The following is a 20515-nucleotide window of genomic DNA, read 5'->3' on the forward strand; positions in this document are numbered from 1 at the left end:
TGAAGGCTCCAACGGAGTAGAGAGGCTGACAGAATTTGCCAGATGCCATCCTTCGGTTGAGAGAGTCCCAAGCAATACCAAGGAAAGGGAACACTGACACTTGCTCCATATTTGTCATTTTCCTGCGTACAGTTGCGGACATTGAGCATAGTTATTACAAGTTGTGACCTAGTTCCCTTAGCCGCTATTGCATGACCGCACTCCCTTATCATCAGAACTGATAGCAGGACAGCAATTCCACAAGCCGAACCACAGCCGTGTCATCATCTTCATCAACCTATTCTTTTAAGGAGGCCTTCTCCCATTGCCCCAATAGTCTTGCAGCCTAGAGAGGAGCTACTCTGTCTCAACAATCACTTCTGCCAGCTTACTATCTCACTGCTTTAGATCTACTGGTGACTAGTGCTTTAAAGGGTCATTCTTATTGTGCACCAACTGGGCCCCATCACGTGCGCAGAAGACTCTTCACTGCATTTAAGAGAACATTGGTTGTTTGGGGTAAATGGCTCCTTTTTTATTTCAGGCTACCTCCCTGCCATCAGCTCCTGAGGGCCAAAAGTGAGCACGTCTACCCATTTGATAGTTCTCGCTGCTCACTGGGGACTCTAAAGCCACGCCAGGATAAAGGTATTGGGTTCGTTTCTGAAAAGCAGGCCTGCTAATATTAACTCAGACTCTGTGATAAGTGTTGTTTTTTCTTAATTTAGGCTGACACAAGTAACAACTGACTTTGTACATGCCAATTCTGTATATGCTCTGTGACCAAGCTATAGTAAAGTTTGCTATAACCCTTTTACCAGTTTGCTTCAATCAGTTTGTGAGCTTACATTTTGGTGGTTAATAGTGTACTGTGGTGTCAGCAGGGGTTGAGCTTTCAGAGAGGGGTCCAGAACAACAGGGATCCAGCAACTGCTAAGGGGGTAGTGCTATACAAATAAAATGTGTTCAGAACTCTGCCTACCCTACTTGACATAATCAGCCATGCCACCTAATTCAATTTTAGGGTTTGTTTAGATTTGTCACATTTTTACCACCCCCGTGCAAAGGCAGTGAATGGGGGTATACATAAAATTTCCCCCCTGTCACTTTTGGTTAGCAGTACAGCTGCTCAAGCGAATGGGACCATGTTGCATGGTGGTGCAGAATTTCTGGGGTTCAAACAGGCAGTGGGGAGGAAACATACCTCTTTTCAGGTAGCTGCAAGTGTAAAGGTAGTCTTAACTAAAAACAATTCTTGTTCGTGCACATCACACTATGTTGTATTTTATATATCTTCTTCCACAAGAAGGTCTCATTCACACAGCCACAGAGAGCTGTACAGCATACAAAGGAGTAGCGTTTGTGTGTCTGGGAGTTACAGGTGTTTGCTTACAGCCGCGGGCAACAGCCTATATAAACTAATGACAGGTTGACGGACCCCGAGGCTATACACACATCTGAGCATTTACATCATACAGGGATAAATGAGACTATTTGCGTCCAGGGCCATTCATCTGCCCTTGTACAGATGTAGACGCTCGGATGTGCATACAGCCACAACATCTGTCACTGATTTGTACAGGCTGCTGTATATATAAATAGCTGTGACTCCTGGCATACAAATCAAACTTCTTTGTATGCTGTAAGGCCCTTTATAGGTACAGTATGTCAATGAGGCTGCCTTTAACCACTTGCCTAAGGGGCACTTTCTCCCCCTTCCTGCCCAGGCCAATTTTCAGCTTTCAGCGCTGTCACACTTTGAATGACAATTGTGCGGTCATGCAACACTGTACTCATATAAAATTTTTATAATTTTTTTGAGATAGATAGAGCTTTCTTTTGGTGGTATTTAACAATTAGCCGCCCGGCCAATGGCCGTTTGGCGGGTTCAGATGTGCCTCTTCATTCCGGGTGCACGCCATTTGGCGTGCTCCCGAACATGCGTCGTTTGCGGTAATGCAGAGCGGCGCAGCAGCGGGATCTGTCACGGGCCGTGCACCTCGGACACAGCCGATGACAGATCCGAGTACCGGCTCCCGTTGCTGGTACCATGTGACCTGCTGTGACCAATCACAGCAGGTCACATGACAGTTGTATACAATGGATGGCTTCATTCATGATGCCATCCATTGTATACTAGTGCCTAGCTGTGAATGGTCACAGCTAATCACATGCACATGTCATGTGATTAGCTGTGACCAAATTACAGCTAAGCACAAAAAAAAAGCAAAAAAAAAAGCTGAATGAATCGATTTCATTCAGGTAAATGCTTGCTTATAGCAAAGTAATTCTTTGCTATAAGCAAATTGTGTAAAAAAAAAAAAATACTGATCACTTCCCCAAAGTAGTACAGTGTTGCTATGGTAACATTGTACTACTTTGGTCATAGTAAAATATGAAAAAAAAATCTTAAAAAAAAAAAAAAAATTTAATAAAAAATTAAATATAATAATAAAAAAAAAAAAAAAAAAATATATATATATTTTTTTTCATACTGTCACCAGTCAGTGTCCCTGTTAACCGCCATGCCACTTATATGATGACGCTGTACTGCACTGGTGACAGTATGTAAAAAAAAAAATAGTGAAAATAATTTTTTTAATTTTTTCATTTTCCGAAAAATTATGACATAAAAATACAACTTCAAAAAACTCGCCATGCCTTTTATGAAGTACGTCGGACTGTCTACTCTGCAAAAAGGGGTCATTTGTGGGATATCTGTACTGTTCTGACATTCTTGGACCTCAAGAAATTAGATTGGCTGTCAGTACTTCAGGATTGATCAATATTCAGATCTATACCATAGTTTGTGAACTCTATAACTTTCCTACAAACTAAAAAATACATCCTAATTTGGGTTATTTTTACCAAAGACATGTAGCAGAATACATCTCGGCCTAAATTTATGAAGAACAATTATTTATTTGTAAACTTTTATAACAGAAACAAAGAAAAATTTTTGGTCTTTTTTTGTTAATTTAGCAAAAAATAAAAACCTCAGCGGTGATTAAATACCACCAAAAGAAAGCTCTAGTTGTGTGAAGAAAATGATAAAGTTTTAGTTTGGGTACAGTGTTGTATGACCGCGCAATTGTCATTCAAAGTGTGAGAGCGCTGAAACCTGAAAAATGGCCTGGGCAGGAAGGTGTAAAATTGCACGGTATTGAAACGGTTAATCACCTCTGGGTTTTTTTTTATTATTTGCTAAACAAACCAAAATCAATTGAAAATTTTGGAAAAAAATCGTTTTTTTCTTAGTTTCTGTTATAAAATTTTGGAAATTAGTAATTTTTCTCCTTCGCTGATGGGCACTAATAGGTGGCACTGATTGGCACTGATGAGGAGGCACTGGTAGGTGGGCATTGACAGACATCACTGGTGGGCACTGAAAGGCAGTACTCATATATGGCACTGATAGGCAGCGCTGACTGGCACTGTTAGGAGGCACTGACTGGAACTGTTAGGCGGCACTGACAGGTGGCACTGAAAGGCAGCTCAGATGGGCACTGATATGTGGCATTGATGTGCACTGAGAGGCAGCACTTTGGGCTACACTGATCATCAGGGTACTGATGATCAGTGTCCTAATGATCAGTTTAGATGTCTCCTCTGAGGAATGCCAATTACTGGCTCTCCTCTCCTCACGAGCTGTCAGCGTGACAGCTCGTGAGGAGAGGTATGCCGATAACTGGCATTTCCTTATTTACATGCGATCAGCTGTGATTGGACACAGCTGGTCACATGACAGAGCCGAAGTCAACGGCGCTTTCTTCTGATCATCTGTGTCCCATGGACACAGTGCGCCCCCGGGGGGCACACGCGCGGTTAGAGTGGGAGGATGTCATAAGAAGTCTTCCCAGAACGAGAGAACCATCACCAGCCCGTCTTTTCCTTATATGGTGGGCTGGAGGCAGTTAAGGAGGGCTGAGGCTCCATTCACACCTATGCAGTGTGTTTTTGTCCATTTTGTCCTCAGTTCGTTTTGAGTTTTTCTACACGTTTTTGATGCATTTATGACGTGTTTTGCGTTTTTGTTCAGCGCTTTATTTTTTTTTTAAAGTGGAATTTTTTTTGCTGGGCAGAATAAAAATGCAAAACACAAAACGTGGCAAAAACGCACTACCATGCATTTCAGCAGATTCTCCATAGAACTGTATTGTACCAAAAACGCTGCTTTTTGCTTTTAATAAAGTCCCTGACCCTTTCCAAAAATTCAGCAGCTCAAAAAAAGCCTAGATGTGAACATGTTCCAGAGGTGTGAACGGAGCCTTATGTATGCAATGAGCAAAGTGGATGCCACTTTAATATAAACTGGATTTTTGAAACATTAAAAAGATAACAGACAACCAGCTGCATATGTAGGATCATACATTTCCTTTAATGCACCTAGGCTGCGCCTTCCGCCTGCCATTTCCCTCCCTCTCTCTGTTCTTTGGTATCTAACCCTCCCTCCTGGATGTTTACACATTCTCTGTGCTGCCTGAGTTCTTCTCCTCTTCCCCTGTAAGGTCACACCCAGTATCCTGTGCGTCTCTTTTAAAGGGGGAAAGAGCAGGCTCACGTCAGACAGGCAGCCACTTAAGAAGAGAAGACTTGTGGGCTTACCAAGAACAGCTGGGACCAGGTATGTCCTTTGTATTTCCTGGACAAGGGGATGCAGCACTGTTCTATAGCTCTGAGATCAGATCAGCTTAGGGATGGTATGTTACATTACTCATTACAGGAAAGCAGCTGTGCTATTAACATGATATACTGCCAGACAAAGCTTTCTATGACTGTCTCTTAGTATGGGGTGTAATAATGCAGCCATTCTACTCCTTAAAGAGGAACTTCACCCCCTTCTTGTCTGTTTTAATCCCAGCTTACTTTTTTACTTCACTCCCCCCCCCCCCCCCCCAAAAAAAAAAAAGTACAAATACTATAGCTGCTGACTTTTTTTAATAAAAGGACTTACCTGTCCAGGGATTCTTTGCAGGTCTTCAGATCCTCTGTGCTGCTATGCTAACAGTGGGGAGCCAGCTGTGACCCCTTGTGGCTTCATAGCCGGCTCCCCACTGTGCATGTAAAGCTGTTCTTGCAGCCTCCCGGGACCCCTGATATGTCCCAAGAGGTTGCAGGCAAAGGAAGTGGGGCAAACTTCTACTCTAATCACCTAGGTGGGAGTGGGTATCTGTCAAAACCAGGTAACTGCCCTCCCCCCAAAAAAGCACCTAAATGTTGAAAGGGGGGGGGGGGGGCAGAAAAGCAGTTCTGCTTTAATAAACCTACAGTACCTAAGCAAATCCAGTGTTTTGTTCTAATCCACTACTGCACATCTAGTCCTGCAATGCCATCTTGTACTCCTACATCATTGGGAGTCCTCTGATGATGCACATGGTTTCCTGGTGATGCGTATGCGTCACAACTTGTCATCAGGTGGCTGGTTGCAAAAACCAAGAAGACACAGCCAGCCCCCTGATGGTGTGGCACATTATTAATATTCTACAGGATTTATATACCGCCAACAGTTTGCGCAGCACTTTACAACATGAGGGCAGACAGTACAGTTTCAATACAGGAGGAATTGGAGGGCCTTGTCCTTAGAGCTTATTATCTAAAAGCATATGTGCATGTTCTTTTGAATTGCCCTAAAGCCTCCTGGAATGCATGACATGAGTATACCAAGAGCTTGCCAGCAGCCGGGGTATATCAATACAGACGTGTGGATCCACATTATTATTATAATGCAGGATTTATACAGTGCCAACAGTTGGCTCAGCGCTTTACAATATAACAGGAGACAATACAGTTCAATACAAGAGGGTTAGGAGGGCCCTGCTGCTTGGAGCTTACAATCCAAATGGATGGAGATAGAGAGAGATATATATATATATATATATATATATATATATATATATATATATATATATATATATATATATATATATATATGAGTAATAATCTGGAAAGTGTTAAGAGGATGAAGGTCTGCTTTAATTGTGTCAGCCTCTGTCCGGCCCTATTACAGTAAGCTGCAGGAATGCTATTCAGTACAATCTACCTTTTATGGAAATTTTTACAAGTTCTGCTGCCCGCAGACAGAAGGGGTGTGGTGTGTACGTCTGCTACTGTCTGTACTTCATCCTACCTCCCTAGACTGAAGTAAGCCTAAAAGAATTGCTCTTAAAAGGGTGCCGTGTTGTGTGCTTGCAGATATAAATGGCTGGACTTAAAGACCACACTATAAGAAAAAAAGACAAGAAATACAATAATAGAATTAATGTACAGCACACTGTGGCAGTAGCTGTAAAACAAGCGCTGCAGCCTCTTTATATCGTTATGTGTTTTACCTCCACTGAGAGTCGCAACCTGCTTCCTGTGGATTAATCTGACTATAACTCTAATAAATCACATTAGACAGGAGCGACGGTACCACTCCCTGAACAAAACATGTATAAACTCTTTCAAGCTTTTTTTTTGGTGTTAACACAGATCAAACTGCTAATACTCTCAAAGTGGAACATAGCAATTTAATGATCAATGACTCTTGCTCAATGTAATTAATGGTGCCTATACACCTAGATGAAAAATAATTTGAAAATCTCTCATTTGTACAGCTTGTTTGTTTTTCGTCCAGTCAATGGGCACAAATAGAAAATTGATAGTGTCATTTCTTCCTCCTTCCTTTTTTTCAGCCGAACAGACGATAAATTGAAAGGTTAATGTGTTTTTCACCCCTTAAAAATCGAACTGTTGGTACTGCGCAAATGTGACCGAGAAGCAATAAACAGATGAAAAACTGATTTATGTCCATTGAACGATTCATTACATGATGGCAATATAATTTGTTCTCACGGCCATATGTTCGTTTTTCACAAAACCGTTCAAACGATTTTTTGACAAGTGTATGGCTAGCATAAAGCTGGTCCTGCACAGATTTTTTTATTTTTTTTCCATTCAGGCTGAAAGCTGAACCAAAATGAACAGATACCTCAATCCACACAGTGTGGATGGATGGATCTCCCACTAACGCTATTGCATTCTGTCATCCAGCATCAGCAGCTGTTAGAATAACTGAGCAGCTACTGCATCGGATTGAATGCAGCCATTCAGCTGATAATTTTCCATCTGGCTCCTTCAAATTTTTAATAAAAGGATTTCAGGCGGGAGGGTGCCAACAGGGTCACCCACAGAATAAATGTTTCAATTTGCATTGTGTATGGCCAGCTTGAAACTTGCTTGGTTACCATTTGTTGGTGCACTTTGAAAAGTGCTTGAACATCACATTATCCACAATGCAATGTGCATCATGCAATCAATGCTTTGTGTCCCCAATTCATCCCTGCTTTGCTGTACGCCCTTTGCACATGGGACTGTTCAGCTATAGTGCATCCCTCCCAGCATGTCAGCACACTCGGTAACAACAGGTGTGGCATGCAGCCCCACTGCAGGCAGCCTTGTCAATGTCTGGCTGGATGGGGCTGAACACTGTGCTGTGTTTTTTTTTTTTGTTGTAATATAAACAGAAAATTCAAATGTTTAGAAATCTAAAAAATACATGTGACATACAATAGCATTCAACAAAATATTTATTGCACAAGTTAAGTAAATTTCATATGGAATAGGGGAATGCGTTACCTGAGAACCCAGATCATAGCACCACTTTTGGATGGAAAGGAACCACTTGGCTGAGATGAAGGCTTACAAATGGTAAATTAATACAAACTTTTCCATGTGAATACGTCATAGGGTGATACTATGTATGCAAAAAAAAATTAATTTACAGAGGCTTTCAGGTGTATTTCACATGGCTTTTGACAGCAACCAATGGGAACTCCTAATCCTAACTCATTCTAATTTTGAGGCAATGCAGCCATGATCAGTAAATTGCATCCTGCATTTCCCATCCCCCATTACCTCTATTTTACTAGATTTATTAAGCCCATGTATACAGGAGTGTTTGTACAAAGTTATGACTTCATGTTTTTGCCATAAGCCTCTCCTGTTAGGCTAAGTTCACACCTATGTGTTTTGCAGTGCATTTTCATATTGCAGAAAAACTCTACAGTTCATTTATCATGATTTTCTACGGGTCACGTTCACATCTGTGCGTTTTCGAGCTAAGCACTTTTTTGAAAAGGGTCAGGGACTATTTTTTTACCTGCAACAGATTGCACTTTTGGTTCCATAGACTTCAATGGAAGTGCTTAAAAACGCTGCATGTACATGCATTTTTGGTGCATTTCCTACATGACAACAGACCCCTCCCCATAACAAAATTAACACATCCCAAAAACACGTTCAAAAAATGCAAACCGCACTGGACAAATGCATCCACTACAACCTGCATGGGTGTGAACCTAGCCTCAAGGTGTGTTTTGCATGCTAAAAGAACAAGATGCTGAGCATGAAGACCTTAAAATCCTAGTTGAGCTTATTATGATGCCACAAGGTGTAATGCCATTTTTGCTCATGTCAACTCGTAAATATCTTGTCTCGAACTCAGAGGAAAAAAATGCCAGGCAGTGAAATTTTCAAAACCCAACTCTGAGAAATATAAAAGTATTCCTTTTCAGTGAAGCTGGTGGGCTCACCGTGCAAGTGTTAATTGCTTGTTTCTGTTTAGGGGATGGAAAAGCAGATTTACTTGCCCAATCCTCTGCTCCTCCACCAGACAGCATTCCCCCAGTAGACTGTTCCTCCGCTTCTTCACGTCCAATGCAGGGCTATGGGCTCTGCATCTGTCTTTATGACTTCAGAGAACCAGAGGGCTGACTGGAGTGCAGGGGAGAAGATGCAGCAGGGACCACTCTAGCAGCAAGGCAGAACACGGAAATAAAAGTGCTTTTCAAAGTCCCCAAGACAGAAACCAGCCTTATTAAACCCAAAAGGGAGGTTGTTGCAGCTTACCAATCATTAGATGTGGTGGCTGCATTAGTTTCCTTTTTAGGCTTTTTTTTTTTTCTGTTTTCACTTGGTGATCTGGCCAGTAACACATCTGCATCAGAGTGCCTGCACTTTAGATAGCAGTATTGTCCGTCTCGGGGCAGCTAAGCGTTAGATGTACTAGAAGATTTATATACAAAATGAAGCCAGGCTCCAGATCAGTGTACAGAGTGCAGTGGTCAGGAATATATAGGGAATCGAGTATAGCAGTCAGAACAACAGTGCACAGACTAAATGAGTAAACTCCATTTGAAAAGTAAGATTTTTAATCAATATCTCAATGAACAGAAGAACAATTTTCCAAATTGATAAAACTGAGTTTTATAGAACATTTGTTTAGCTGATTACATGAAAGTAAGGTTAATATATCTTCGCTTAAAAAATATTCAGCTTTACTCAAATTAGTTGATGCAAAAATGAATACACCCCACAACAAAAACTACATCTAGTATTTTGTATGATCTCCATGATTTTTAAGGACAGCATCAAGTCTTCTAGGCATGAAATGAACAAGTTGGCGACATATTGTAACTCAGCGCTTGGTTATATGAACAAAAATGTACTAAAAAGTGCAATCTGTTTTGGCTGCGCTAAATCATTCTTTAGATTCAGTATACTGTATGCACACAAATACTATTTACGCTTCCCATGGAAAAAATATTTAACATTTTAATTATTTTTTATGTATTTAATTTCCCTTGTCTCCTCCTCCCATGCTCGTCTCCAGAGCTCCCCCCATCCTCTGGAACCCTCTACCCCAATTTATCAGACTATCGCCTACTCTGCTCACTTTTAGACGATCTCTGAAAACCTATCTCTTCAGGGAAGCCTATCCTACCCTCAGCTAATAATGGAATCTTCTACTCTTCCTACCAGTCCATCCCCCACAGTTATTACCTTTTGTACCACTACCCCCTCCTTCCTAGATTGTAGGCTCCAAAGAGCAGGGCCCTCCTATCCCTTTTGTATTGAACTGTATTGTCTCCCTTTTATATTGTAAAGCCCTGAGCAAACTGTTGGCACTATATAAATCCTGTATAATAATAATAATAATGATATTGCAACATATGTCTTGTTCCATTCTTCAACAATGACCACTTAGAGCCTGGGTACTGGCTGGAGAGTGATGCTTTTGTCTCTTCAGAATTCCCCATAGGTGTTTGGGTTCAGATCAGGTGACATACTTAGCCACTGAATCACTTTCACCATGTTCTTCAGAAATGCATTAGTGGCCTTAGATGTGAGTTTTGGATCATTGTCATGTTGGAAAAGGGCATGACGACCAAGGGCACAGAGTGATGGTAGCATCTTCTCTTTCAATATAGAGCAGTACATCTGTGAATTTGATACCATCAATGAAATGCAGCTCCCTGACACCAGCAACACTCATGCAGCCCCATAGAAGGACACTGCCACCACCATGTTTCACTATAGGCACCATGTATTTTTCTTTGTAGTCCTCACCTTTGTGACACCATACAGTTTTGAAGCCATCCGTTCCAAAAACATTTATCTTGGTCTCATCACTACAGAGTGCAGAGTCCCAGTAGTCGTCTTTCTTCTCAGCATGGACCATGGCAAGTTTTAGGCAGGCTTTTTTTGTGCATGGGCTTTAGGAGAGGCTTACTTGGTGGACCACACCCATGCTTGCTTGTGTCACGGGAAACAATCACCCCAGTTTAGCTTTCTACTTCTTTAGCTAACTGCAGTGAACTTGCATGGCAACTTTTCTTCAATCCTTCTCATCAGAAGACGCTTTTGTCGAGATGTTAACTTCCATGGACTGCCTGGACATCTCTATGAGACGGTTGCAGTTCCATCTTTGTTACATTTTTTCTATCGCTTTTGTTATAGTATTCTGACTGATGAGTAAAGCTTTGCTGATCTTCTTGTAGCCTTCACCTTTCTTGTGTAAAGAAATTTCTTTCTCAGGCCTTGTGACATTTCTCTTCCATGTGGTGCCATTGCTGACAGCATGAAATGGGAAGGGGTTTTCTTTGTTAAGTAACAGCCTTTTATAATCGGCTGTCTGCTGGACATCTATTTAACAATAATTCAACTACAGGTGAGTCTAATTATTCATTAATTAGGATTTTGATGTCTAAAATGTTAGCTTTTCTCCTAAGGCTTTCATTGGAGTGTATTTATTTTTGCAACATGGTCTTAAATTAATTTGTTAGGAAAAATACTTTTTTGTGTGCAAATTAACAAATCATGTTTGCAATCAATGGCCCGCATTTGTGGGAGTATTTTGTAGTATAGTTTCCCATAGAAAACGTTGATTCTGAAAGTAAAGATTTTCTGACAGATCTGTTGGGGTGTACTCATTTTATGCTGAGCACTGTATGTGACAGCATTGCATATTGAGTGATTGATCAGGACTATGTAATGTACAATACAATATAGTGCACTGGTCAGGTCTGTGTAACATACAAAATATCATATGGGGTACAGCTGTCAAGTCTACATAACAAATCACAAAATGCAAAAAAAGAGTGTAGCAGTCAGGACTGTGTGGTCAGTATGCCCCCTTCATTGTACAACATATCATATACTGTGTAGACTGCAGAGGTGAGGACTATGTAATGTATAGAATGCAGGGGTCAAGACTATACAGCATAGTGTAAAGAATATGGGAGTTACAGCTGTGTATTGAAGACTATAGAAATCAGGACTATGTAACATAGAATATTCCTATAGTGTATCGCATGCACTGGTCAGGATTATGAAGAGTATACAGTGCTGCAGTCATAACGATGTATCATTTAACATGGCAGTACAGAAGTCGGAGTGCAGTGGTCTTGTGTCACCTTATGTTGATGGTAAGCATTACACTGGTGGTCAGGGTGCCCCATTACACTACTGCTAACTATGCCCCCCTATACTGATGGTTAGCATGCCCTGATACATTGGTGGTCAGCATGTTCCCTTTTTATTGCTGGTCAGTGCTTGGTGCCCCCTTACATTTGTGGTCAGTTCTCAGTTGCCTTCGTACATTGGTGGTCAATTTTCAGTGCCTACTTTACCTTGTTGGTAAGTGGTTAGTACTTCTTTACATTGGTGGTCAGTACTTGGTGCCCCCATACATTTTTCTCAGTGCTTGGTATTCACTGCCCCTTAACATTACCTTTTTTTTTGTAGTAAGTTCACTCCTATAATTGGTGCTTAGTTTTCAGTGACCACCTTACATTGGTGGTGAATGGTTAGGGCCCTCCTTACATTGGGGGTCAGTGCTTGGTGCCCACTTACATTGTTTGACAGTTCAGTGCTCACTCATATTGGGGGGGGGGGGAGTTTTCAGTGGTCTGTACATTGGTGGTCAGTGCTTAGTGCCCCTTTACATTGGTAGTCAATTCTCAGCACTCCTTTACATTGGGGGTCTGTTCTCAGTGCCTCTACATTGGTGGTCAGTACTTTGTTCCCCCTTACATTGGTGGTTAGTGTGTAATGTCTTTTTACATTGGTAGTCAGTTCTTGGTGCCCCCTTACATTGGTGGTCTGTTCCCAATAATAACGTGAAGTGAATAAATGCTGCGCTACATGAAACAATGGCACAATCCATTATATAACCAAAAAACAAAAAAAAATATATTTAAGTATGAATTAAACAAAAGTCATGAAAAAAATCATGTGCAATCAAAGTGTTCATTCAGTAAACCCTCCTTTTTTAGATAACGAAAAATATGTGCATCTGTCATCAATTCCCGTGCAAAGACATCCTCCACCATATATTATACAATGTTACGGTGTAACTGCACTTTTGCTCCCATATGGACTCAGAAGATCAGCTTGCTAAATGAAGACTCCAAAGTAAGCTCCTTCCTGATAAGCGTATTTGTATCAGCCGTATTCCTAATTAAAAAGAATTCAACATAGTGCTTTATCCTTTTAAACTTTTATTCATCAATTAAAACATATGAAATACACTCACGTTCCGGAGGTGTATTTTGCACCAGGTATGATGAAGATCCAGTGATGTACTGATCACAAGATGGCAGTATCATCTCAGCAGCAGAGTCCTGTACAAGCTCAAAACAGACACCATCCATAATATAATGCAAGGCAAAGCACAGGCCCACTTAATGAATGCTATTGCCTGCAGTAATGTCGTTTCAAGAGCCGTTTGTAGAGTACTGCAAGCTGCTATCCCGATGAATGGCAACGTCGTGATGTTATCCGCACACTCCTCCCCGATGCGTTTCATCACTAGTCACGTGACTTTATCAAGGGGATATGATTGGTCCATCCAATCCGCACGCTCGCCCTACCCCGCTTCGCAATTGGCGCCTACAGCTGTCAATCAACAGGTCTCGGCTGGAGATTCCCCGCCAGCACCCAGTGATCGCCGAGTATCACTGATAGGAGATAAATCTGTATGTAAACCATACAGATCTCTTCCCTGTCAGCTCCAGCTTGCTGCTTTGTATTGCTCTGCATAGCATAGCAATACAAAACAGCATGCCTCCTAGTAGAACGCACACAGATGTTAACCCCTTCCCGTACAGTGTCAGTGCTTTTTATTAGCACTGATCACTGTATTAGTGTCAGTGTCAATTCCCCCCCAGTGTCAGAATGCCCACCGCAGTCCCGCTATAAGTCGCTGATCACCACCATTACTAGTATATAACAAAAATATTTTCCAGCACATATACCGCCATTTGTAGATGCTAACTTTCACATTAAACCAATTAACATGTATTGGGATTTTTTTAGAAAAGACGTGACGTAATACATTTTGACCTAAATGTATGACTAAATTGTGTGTTTTTTGTTTTTTTTCTCTGTGTGTGTGTGTGTGTGTGTGTGTGTGTGTGTGTGTGATTATTTTCCAAAACTCAGTCCTTTTTTTTTTTTGTTTTGTTTATAGCGGAAAAAAAAACAAAACCGCAGAGGTGATCAAATACCACCGAAAGAAAGCTCCATTTGTGCGGGGGGGGAAAGGACATTTATTTAATTTGGGTGCAGCGTTGCATGACCGCGCAATTGTCAGCTAAAGTAACACAACGCCGCATCACAAAAAAAGCCATGGTCAGGAAGAGGGGTAAATCCTCTGGAGAGCAAGTGGTTAACTTTTTACTGTGGTATTCTAGAATATTTACAAACACCAAGTGCCACTTTGCCATAGTTGATTGGCTCATTATTTAGAATGTAGCCTTCACGGTTACGTTCAGCTTCCCTGTTTTCCAATGGATTTATGCCTTTCTGTGTACATACATGGATATAAATGAAGGCTGGTCATACACTGATAAAGGTCTTGTTCCCTTTTTCTAGAAAGATATATTCAAATATATGACCAATGTGCTGAATATGTAAACATTTGTGAGAAACTCCTGTTTCTCACAAATAAAAATCTGTTTTTATAATGCAACAGAAAACAAATGTTGGATCTGACACATTCATAGAAAAAGCACAATGTATGTCATTTGACAATCTTCTCTACTTATTTTATTATTACAGGACAATGCCAAATTGGGGCGGTGGAAAGATCTGTGCAGTTTGCCAGAAGGCTGTCTACTTTGCAGAGGAAGTCCAGTGTGAGGGTGGAAGTTTTCACAAATCCTGCTTCTTGTGCAGTGAGTCAGTCCACTTCTATTATAAACATACTTTTCTTTGATCCAGATGTGGGGCTTGTGTTTAATTATAATTCTTGTTAAGAGATTTACATATGGAAGCAAGGAACTTCAACAACTGCATACTCTAAATGTGGCAGGGAATAAACAAAGTGTATATAATTAGCACAGATTAAAGGGAACATATGCCAGCATTTACTTTTATTTTCAACACGTATACAGTCCAAGAGCATAACCTGGTTTAATACAAAAGACACATTACATCTTACCAGGTGAGGATCAATACAGGTGAATTGTGTAACAACAAGAGTAACCTGGTTCATGGAAACAAGCCATATAATAATAGATTAGTACCATGTCTAAAATTATGCTAGCATTTAATCTGGACAAATTAAAGCCGCAGGGGTGTCACACTGTTGGAATACGATGACACAGGGGAAGACATCCCCGTCCACCTTGAAGTGTGGATGACAAAATCGGTTCAGTGTTTTTTTTTTTTTTTTTTCTTTTTTCATTGGGTGAATAAAAAAAAAAAACTGAGCCATGTATGGCCAGCTTTAGTTTCTGCTTCATAGAGATTGTATTATAGAATGTTTAGGAGGGTGGAGTGATTAAAAAAAAAAAAAGTAAAATATTTCATATAAAAGGCCTTCCTTGAAAGTAAAGAATAAATGTGAATGGTGGCCTTTAGAAAATGGTCGCTGCATTGGAAGGGTTCCATGGTAATGGAGGTGGTGGGCGCTGATCCCTCATCCTCTCAGCGCAGAAACTCCAGACTCCGGCCTCTGCTCCTTTCTTCATGTCTCTGCATGTGATCATCATACATACCAACAATGAACTCCCTGCACAGAAAACCTCTCATTGCTAATAACTGATTTGTTCTCTTCAGTAGATTTTGGGACATGTTGAAGCCATAAAAAGGGTTAATAGTGGCAGGAGACTTCCTGTGCTGGGACTTGATTGCCAGTATCTGAAAAGATCACTACAGATTACAGGAGATTAGCAACACCTTCATCAAATGTCTGGTCCGTTCTTGGGGAGTCTTTGGAATAAGCCATAATAATTCCAAAACCTGCAGAATTTGAATAGCATCAGGAAGGCGATAACATTCTGTCACTACTGCACATGTGGGGTAGCATCAATATTTAAATGCGAATGGAACACTTAGGGCCAGTTCACACCAGAATGTGGTGCAGGAAACCTGTGTTCCATGCATGTTTCCCCTGTTCAAAATTCTGTGCAGTTGTGATCTTCAGTGGGTATTATTATTAAGTTAATGACACCCCAAATGCAGGATGCAAATGAAGTACGTATGTCAGCACTGGATTGCATGGTACAGAATAGCCATGCAATCCGGTTGCAGTGCGCTTCCATGCATGTACTACTTTTTGGTGTGCTGTGATTTCAGCCTATTCAAAATAAATGGGCTGAAATATCACCGCACAGAACTGCATGTGAATCGCACAAGAACATACAGCCAGTTCCTGTATGATTGCTTGCGTGCACTGGCCCTTAAAGTGTTACTAAACCCACAACCGTAAAATAGGTCTGTATATGCAGTAAAGCGTGCTTGTTATACTCACTGTGGAACCTAAGGGGTTATTCCTCCACATAATGTAAAAAGGAGGATTGATCCTGTGTTCTCTGATCCTCCCCTTCTATTGTCCCCAATCCATCTGCTGATTGTGCAGCTTGCCCCCAAGGGTCTGTCCTATCTCAGTTTGGTGTGTATTGCTAGAGAATTTTTTTTTTCTTGGGAAAGTGCATGTGATCAGCAAAGGGCCAATCAGCACTGTCCAAACAGAGGGTTTATGCAGCCTCATAGGACAATCAGGGGAGAATGAAAACTCCTTCTATAAGCTTTAACCAGTGCTCTGCTGGACAGACCCAAGACTGCTCTAACTGCTGATGAGAAAAGATATTTAGCAGTTTATATTTACTAAAATAATTGCATTTCCATGTTCTGTGTACTGTGGGAGACCAGATATAGTGAATGCAGGGTCTTGGGTTTAGTAACACTTCAAGGATGTGTGTACACAGAGTTACAATAACACATTTCTGCCTAGAGTTCAGCTTTAGTGCTGTTTCACACTGATGCGGTTCTGGAAACCGCATGTGATTGGGATAGGAATCGCACCACATTCCTGTTCAAATTGCGTTTGATTCTTTGCAGTGCAATTTGAGTCCATTCATTTTGTATGGTATATTGCACTGCACTGGAATTGATATACACACACCCATGTGACATGATTCAGCCAATTGCCCAGCGTTTTATGACCTATTTTGGGTGTTGTTAACTTAACAGACTCCCGCAGCATTTCCCATGAACGGAGTGCGATTGTGATGCAGGTGTGGGAAATGTACAGGAATTGCTGTAAATCTCGCACCACATCAGTGTGAACCAGCACTTAAGGTGTTTATCCATGGCTGATGGGATATTTCTATATCATTGTGTCTCAAAATAGAGATCAATACATAACAGTTTCTAACCCTTCCTCACTTTAGCAAAAATTTATACTGGTTCTAAACTCCAACCATTTTTTACCTTTAGTGTTTTTCCTGCATTGATATAAAAAAAACTCCTCACTACCTGCCCCCCTCTTCCCATCCCTAAACACATGCCTGACTCCTCTGTCCCGGCTGCAGTAGGGCTTCTCTCTCTTCCTGATATCACAGACACAGCCTATGGCTCCTGCTGCTGTCAAACTCCTGTGAATATGGAGTGGGGTTGTGGTTTGCCGGTGCTGTGTTTTCTGATGCAAACAGCATGGGTGGCCCTTTTAGCTCATGGCTTGCTAAGGGGGCCCTTAAAATAAGGGGCAGGGGCTGTCAAACAGGAGATAAAGACCGCTCTGTGCATTGTATAATTTTATTAAATTAGCCTTCGCTATCACTTTAACCAAAAAATAAACATTTGTGGCTGTTAACCTACTGATTCCTTTCTCTTTCTGGAATGCTTTATATACAGTACACACTTTTCCTATACAGTTGTTACTAGACATGGCACAAAAGAACTCTAATTTATGTTATTGATGCAACAGTCTTTAACTTAAAGTGTTAGTAAACCACACCAAAAAAGAAAAGAAAATGGCGGTTTGCACCACATATTAGCACACTATGACACACTCACCTGAAAACAAAGCCCTCCAGTAGTGCACTGACACAGGTCACCGTGCTTCCATCTTCACTTGGCCTTCCTTCCAGGTTCGTGGGCTTAGGCCATATGAATGGCCAAGCCATGATGATGACACACCTGCGCATGCGTGTGGGAGTCATGACCACGACACAGAGCTCTGAAGGAACGGCATGGGTATGAGGTTAATTGGTTAATACCAATTAACTTATGTAGTAATGCATTAATGAGTTTAACCTGTATTGTTAATTTTGTAAGCTCTCTGTATTACGAAGCCGAGGTTTTCATCCACTGCAGCAGCATGTTGAGCCTGATACTGTTCAGCCCTGGTGGCCATGATTCTGGAGCCACCAAATCAAGATAAGATTAACTAATGGTCTTTGCCCAAACACAAAGGGGATCTCCCTATATATATTTAGCCTGGACATGGCGGGCATCACTTCCAGAAGATGCCGCCAGGCGAAATGTACGTTGAAGAAAAACATGATTCCGTCATATCCGGACTCAGGTGACATCACGTCCGGCCAGGACAGAGGCTTGGAATGCACATCGGCCATCTTAATTGAATACACAGGCAATACATGCCGGTGCCGGCTTCTCAGGCACTTGATTATGTGAGTGTATTTAGTTTGTTTTAATTCCTACTGTTGCCTTATTAAATAATACACTTAGAACGGCTTTTCATTGTTGTGATTCCTTCGAACGGTATGGCATAAACAGCAAGGATTACTTATCCCAATCCCTCCAATATCGTTTGGGCAATTTCTTGGCAATTTTATATAAGTCCTCTTGGCTATCCAACTATGAAGTGTAGATGATGGTGGCCTTATGTGGAGGAATCTCTAGAGGAAATCCTAGTTTATAAAACACAATGTGATATATGACCACTGTAATGGGGTCTTATAGGTCTGGTGAATAAGCCATTCGTTTGCCTTTGCACCGAGGTGTGGACACATGATTTTCTATGTCACTAATGTTGAGGTTCAAGAAGGACTGTCACACTTTGCATTTACTCAGCACATGGTGGAAGCATAAGGACGTTTATACAAATAGGATTATTCAGCTATGCTCTTATTGTTTTGTGCATTATTTGGTTTATGAATTGTTTGATATCTATTTTATTGGTATTCATTCACAATGTATCACTATTTAGTCATCCTATTGGGTTTATAGGGTGAATTTATATACTTTATCTCATTTAAGTACAGCGCCTATCTATTCACTACTAGTCCAAAAATATTAATGTGCCTAAGCCATACGCTGTGACTATATTATTATAGTTGTATATTTACAGAGTGAGATCTAAGGCACTACCACCTCTCCCTGTTGGTGTTCACTGTCATTTTTGCAAGAGACAGACATGAAGAGCCTACCTCTACCAAGATAACCAGCTCCTCACAGGAACACAGTGTAGAGCAGCGGTTCTCAACCTGGGGGTCGCGACCCCTTTGGGGGTCGAACGACCATTTCCCAGGGGTCGCCTAAGACCATCGGAAAACACATATTTCCGATGGTCTTAGGAACCGAGACACCGCTGCTCTGTCTCGCGATCTGTGGGCGGGATGATATGCTGCCCCTGTAACCTGGCCACACCTCCAGGATCACTCAACAGCTCCGCCTCCTCGCCGCTGATTGGCCACCGGAACTGTAGCTCAGGAGAGGCACACAGGCGGCCAATCACCGGCGAGGAGGTGGAGCTTGGAGAGGAGGAGCCGAGCGGCAGAGCGCGCAGATCGAAGAAGATCGAGGGAGCTGCAGGACCGAGTGAAGAGGGGAGAGGCCAGAGAAGGAAGACAGCTGACAGGTAAGTGCAAATTTTGCTTCTGCAGGCTGTAGATGGGAGAGGGAGAGAGCGAGCCCAGGCTGGAGCAGGGGTCAGCAAGGTAAGTATCATTGGTGTCAGTGGGAGGAATAGTGCCCCATCATTTGTGTCACTAATACCAACGATGGGGCGCTATTGCTCCCCCCACTGACACCAACGATGGGGCGCTATTGCTCCCCCCACTGACACCAACGATGGGGCGCTATTGCTCCCCCCACTGACACCAACGATGGGGCGCTATTGCTCCCCCCACTGACACCAACGATGGGGCGCTATTGCTCCCCCCACTGACACCAACGATGGGGCGCTATTGCTCCCCCCACTGACACCAACGATGGGGCGCTATTGCTCCCCCCACTGACACCAACGATGGGGCGCTATTGCTCCCCCCACTGACACCAACGATGGGGCGCTATTGCTCCCCCCACTGACACCAACGATGGGGCGCTATTGCTCCCCCCACTGACACCAACGATGGGGCGCTATTGCTCCCCCCACTGACACCAACGATGGGGCGCTATTGCTCCCCCCACTGACACCAACGATGGGGCGCTATTGCTCCCCCCACTGACACCAACGATGGGGCGCTATTGCTCCCCCCACTGACACCAACGATGGGGCGCTATTCCTCCCACTGCAAAATTACAGTTCTGAAGTAGCAACGAAAATAATTTTATGGTTGGGGGTCACCACAACATGAGGAACTGTATTAAGGGGTCGCGGCGTTAGAAAGGTTGAGAACCACTGGTGTAGAGCAAGGCATTGAAAGTCACTAATGGGAAAATACCACAGGCAACAAGGCCGCCTTCTATTGGGCACAGCTTCCAGAGTTTAGTTCCTTTTTAACCACTTCAAGTCTGGACACATTCACCTCCTTCCTGTCAAGGCCAATTTTCAGCTTTCAGTGCTATCACACTTTGAATGACAATTGTGCGGTTGTGCAACACTGTACCCATCTGAATTTATTTTAGCATTTTTTGAGACAGATAAAACTTTACTTTGGTGGTATTTATTCATCACTGGGATTTAAATTTTTTTGCTATATAAATGAAAAAGTTCAAACATTTTGAAAAGTGTTATTTCTTT

General features: G+C 42.0%; 1 protein-coding gene across 2 annotated transcripts in view; it reads left to right on the plus strand.

Moving 5' to 3' along the window:
- The first annotated feature begins 4444 nt into the window (after positions 1-4444).
- CSRP1 (cysteine and glycine rich protein 1) overlaps positions 4445-20515 on the plus strand; it is a 61168-nt gene continuing 45097 nt past the window's right edge. The window contains exons 1-3 of one of the 2 annotated variants that reach the window (XM_089654096.1): positions 4448-4603; positions 12576-12714; positions 14362-14477. In XM_089654096.1, the coding sequence (XP_089510222.1) occupies positions 12701-12714; positions 14362-14477 (130 nt within the window). In that variant the 5' untranslated portion in view covers positions 4448-4603; positions 12576-12700. Of the gene's footprint in view, positions 4604-12575; positions 12715-14361; positions 14478-20515 lie in introns of both variants that reach the window. The other variant, XM_089654097.1, reaches the window with a different exon arrangement.

Source organism: Staurois parvus, unplaced genomic scaffold (genome assembly GCF_062004578.1).
Source record: "Staurois parvus isolate SC_StPar_1 unplaced genomic scaffold, SC_StPar_1.0 ptg000744l, whole genome shotgun sequence".
Lineage (NCBI taxonomy): Eukaryota > Metazoa > Chordata > Amphibia > Anura > Ranidae > Staurois > Staurois parvus.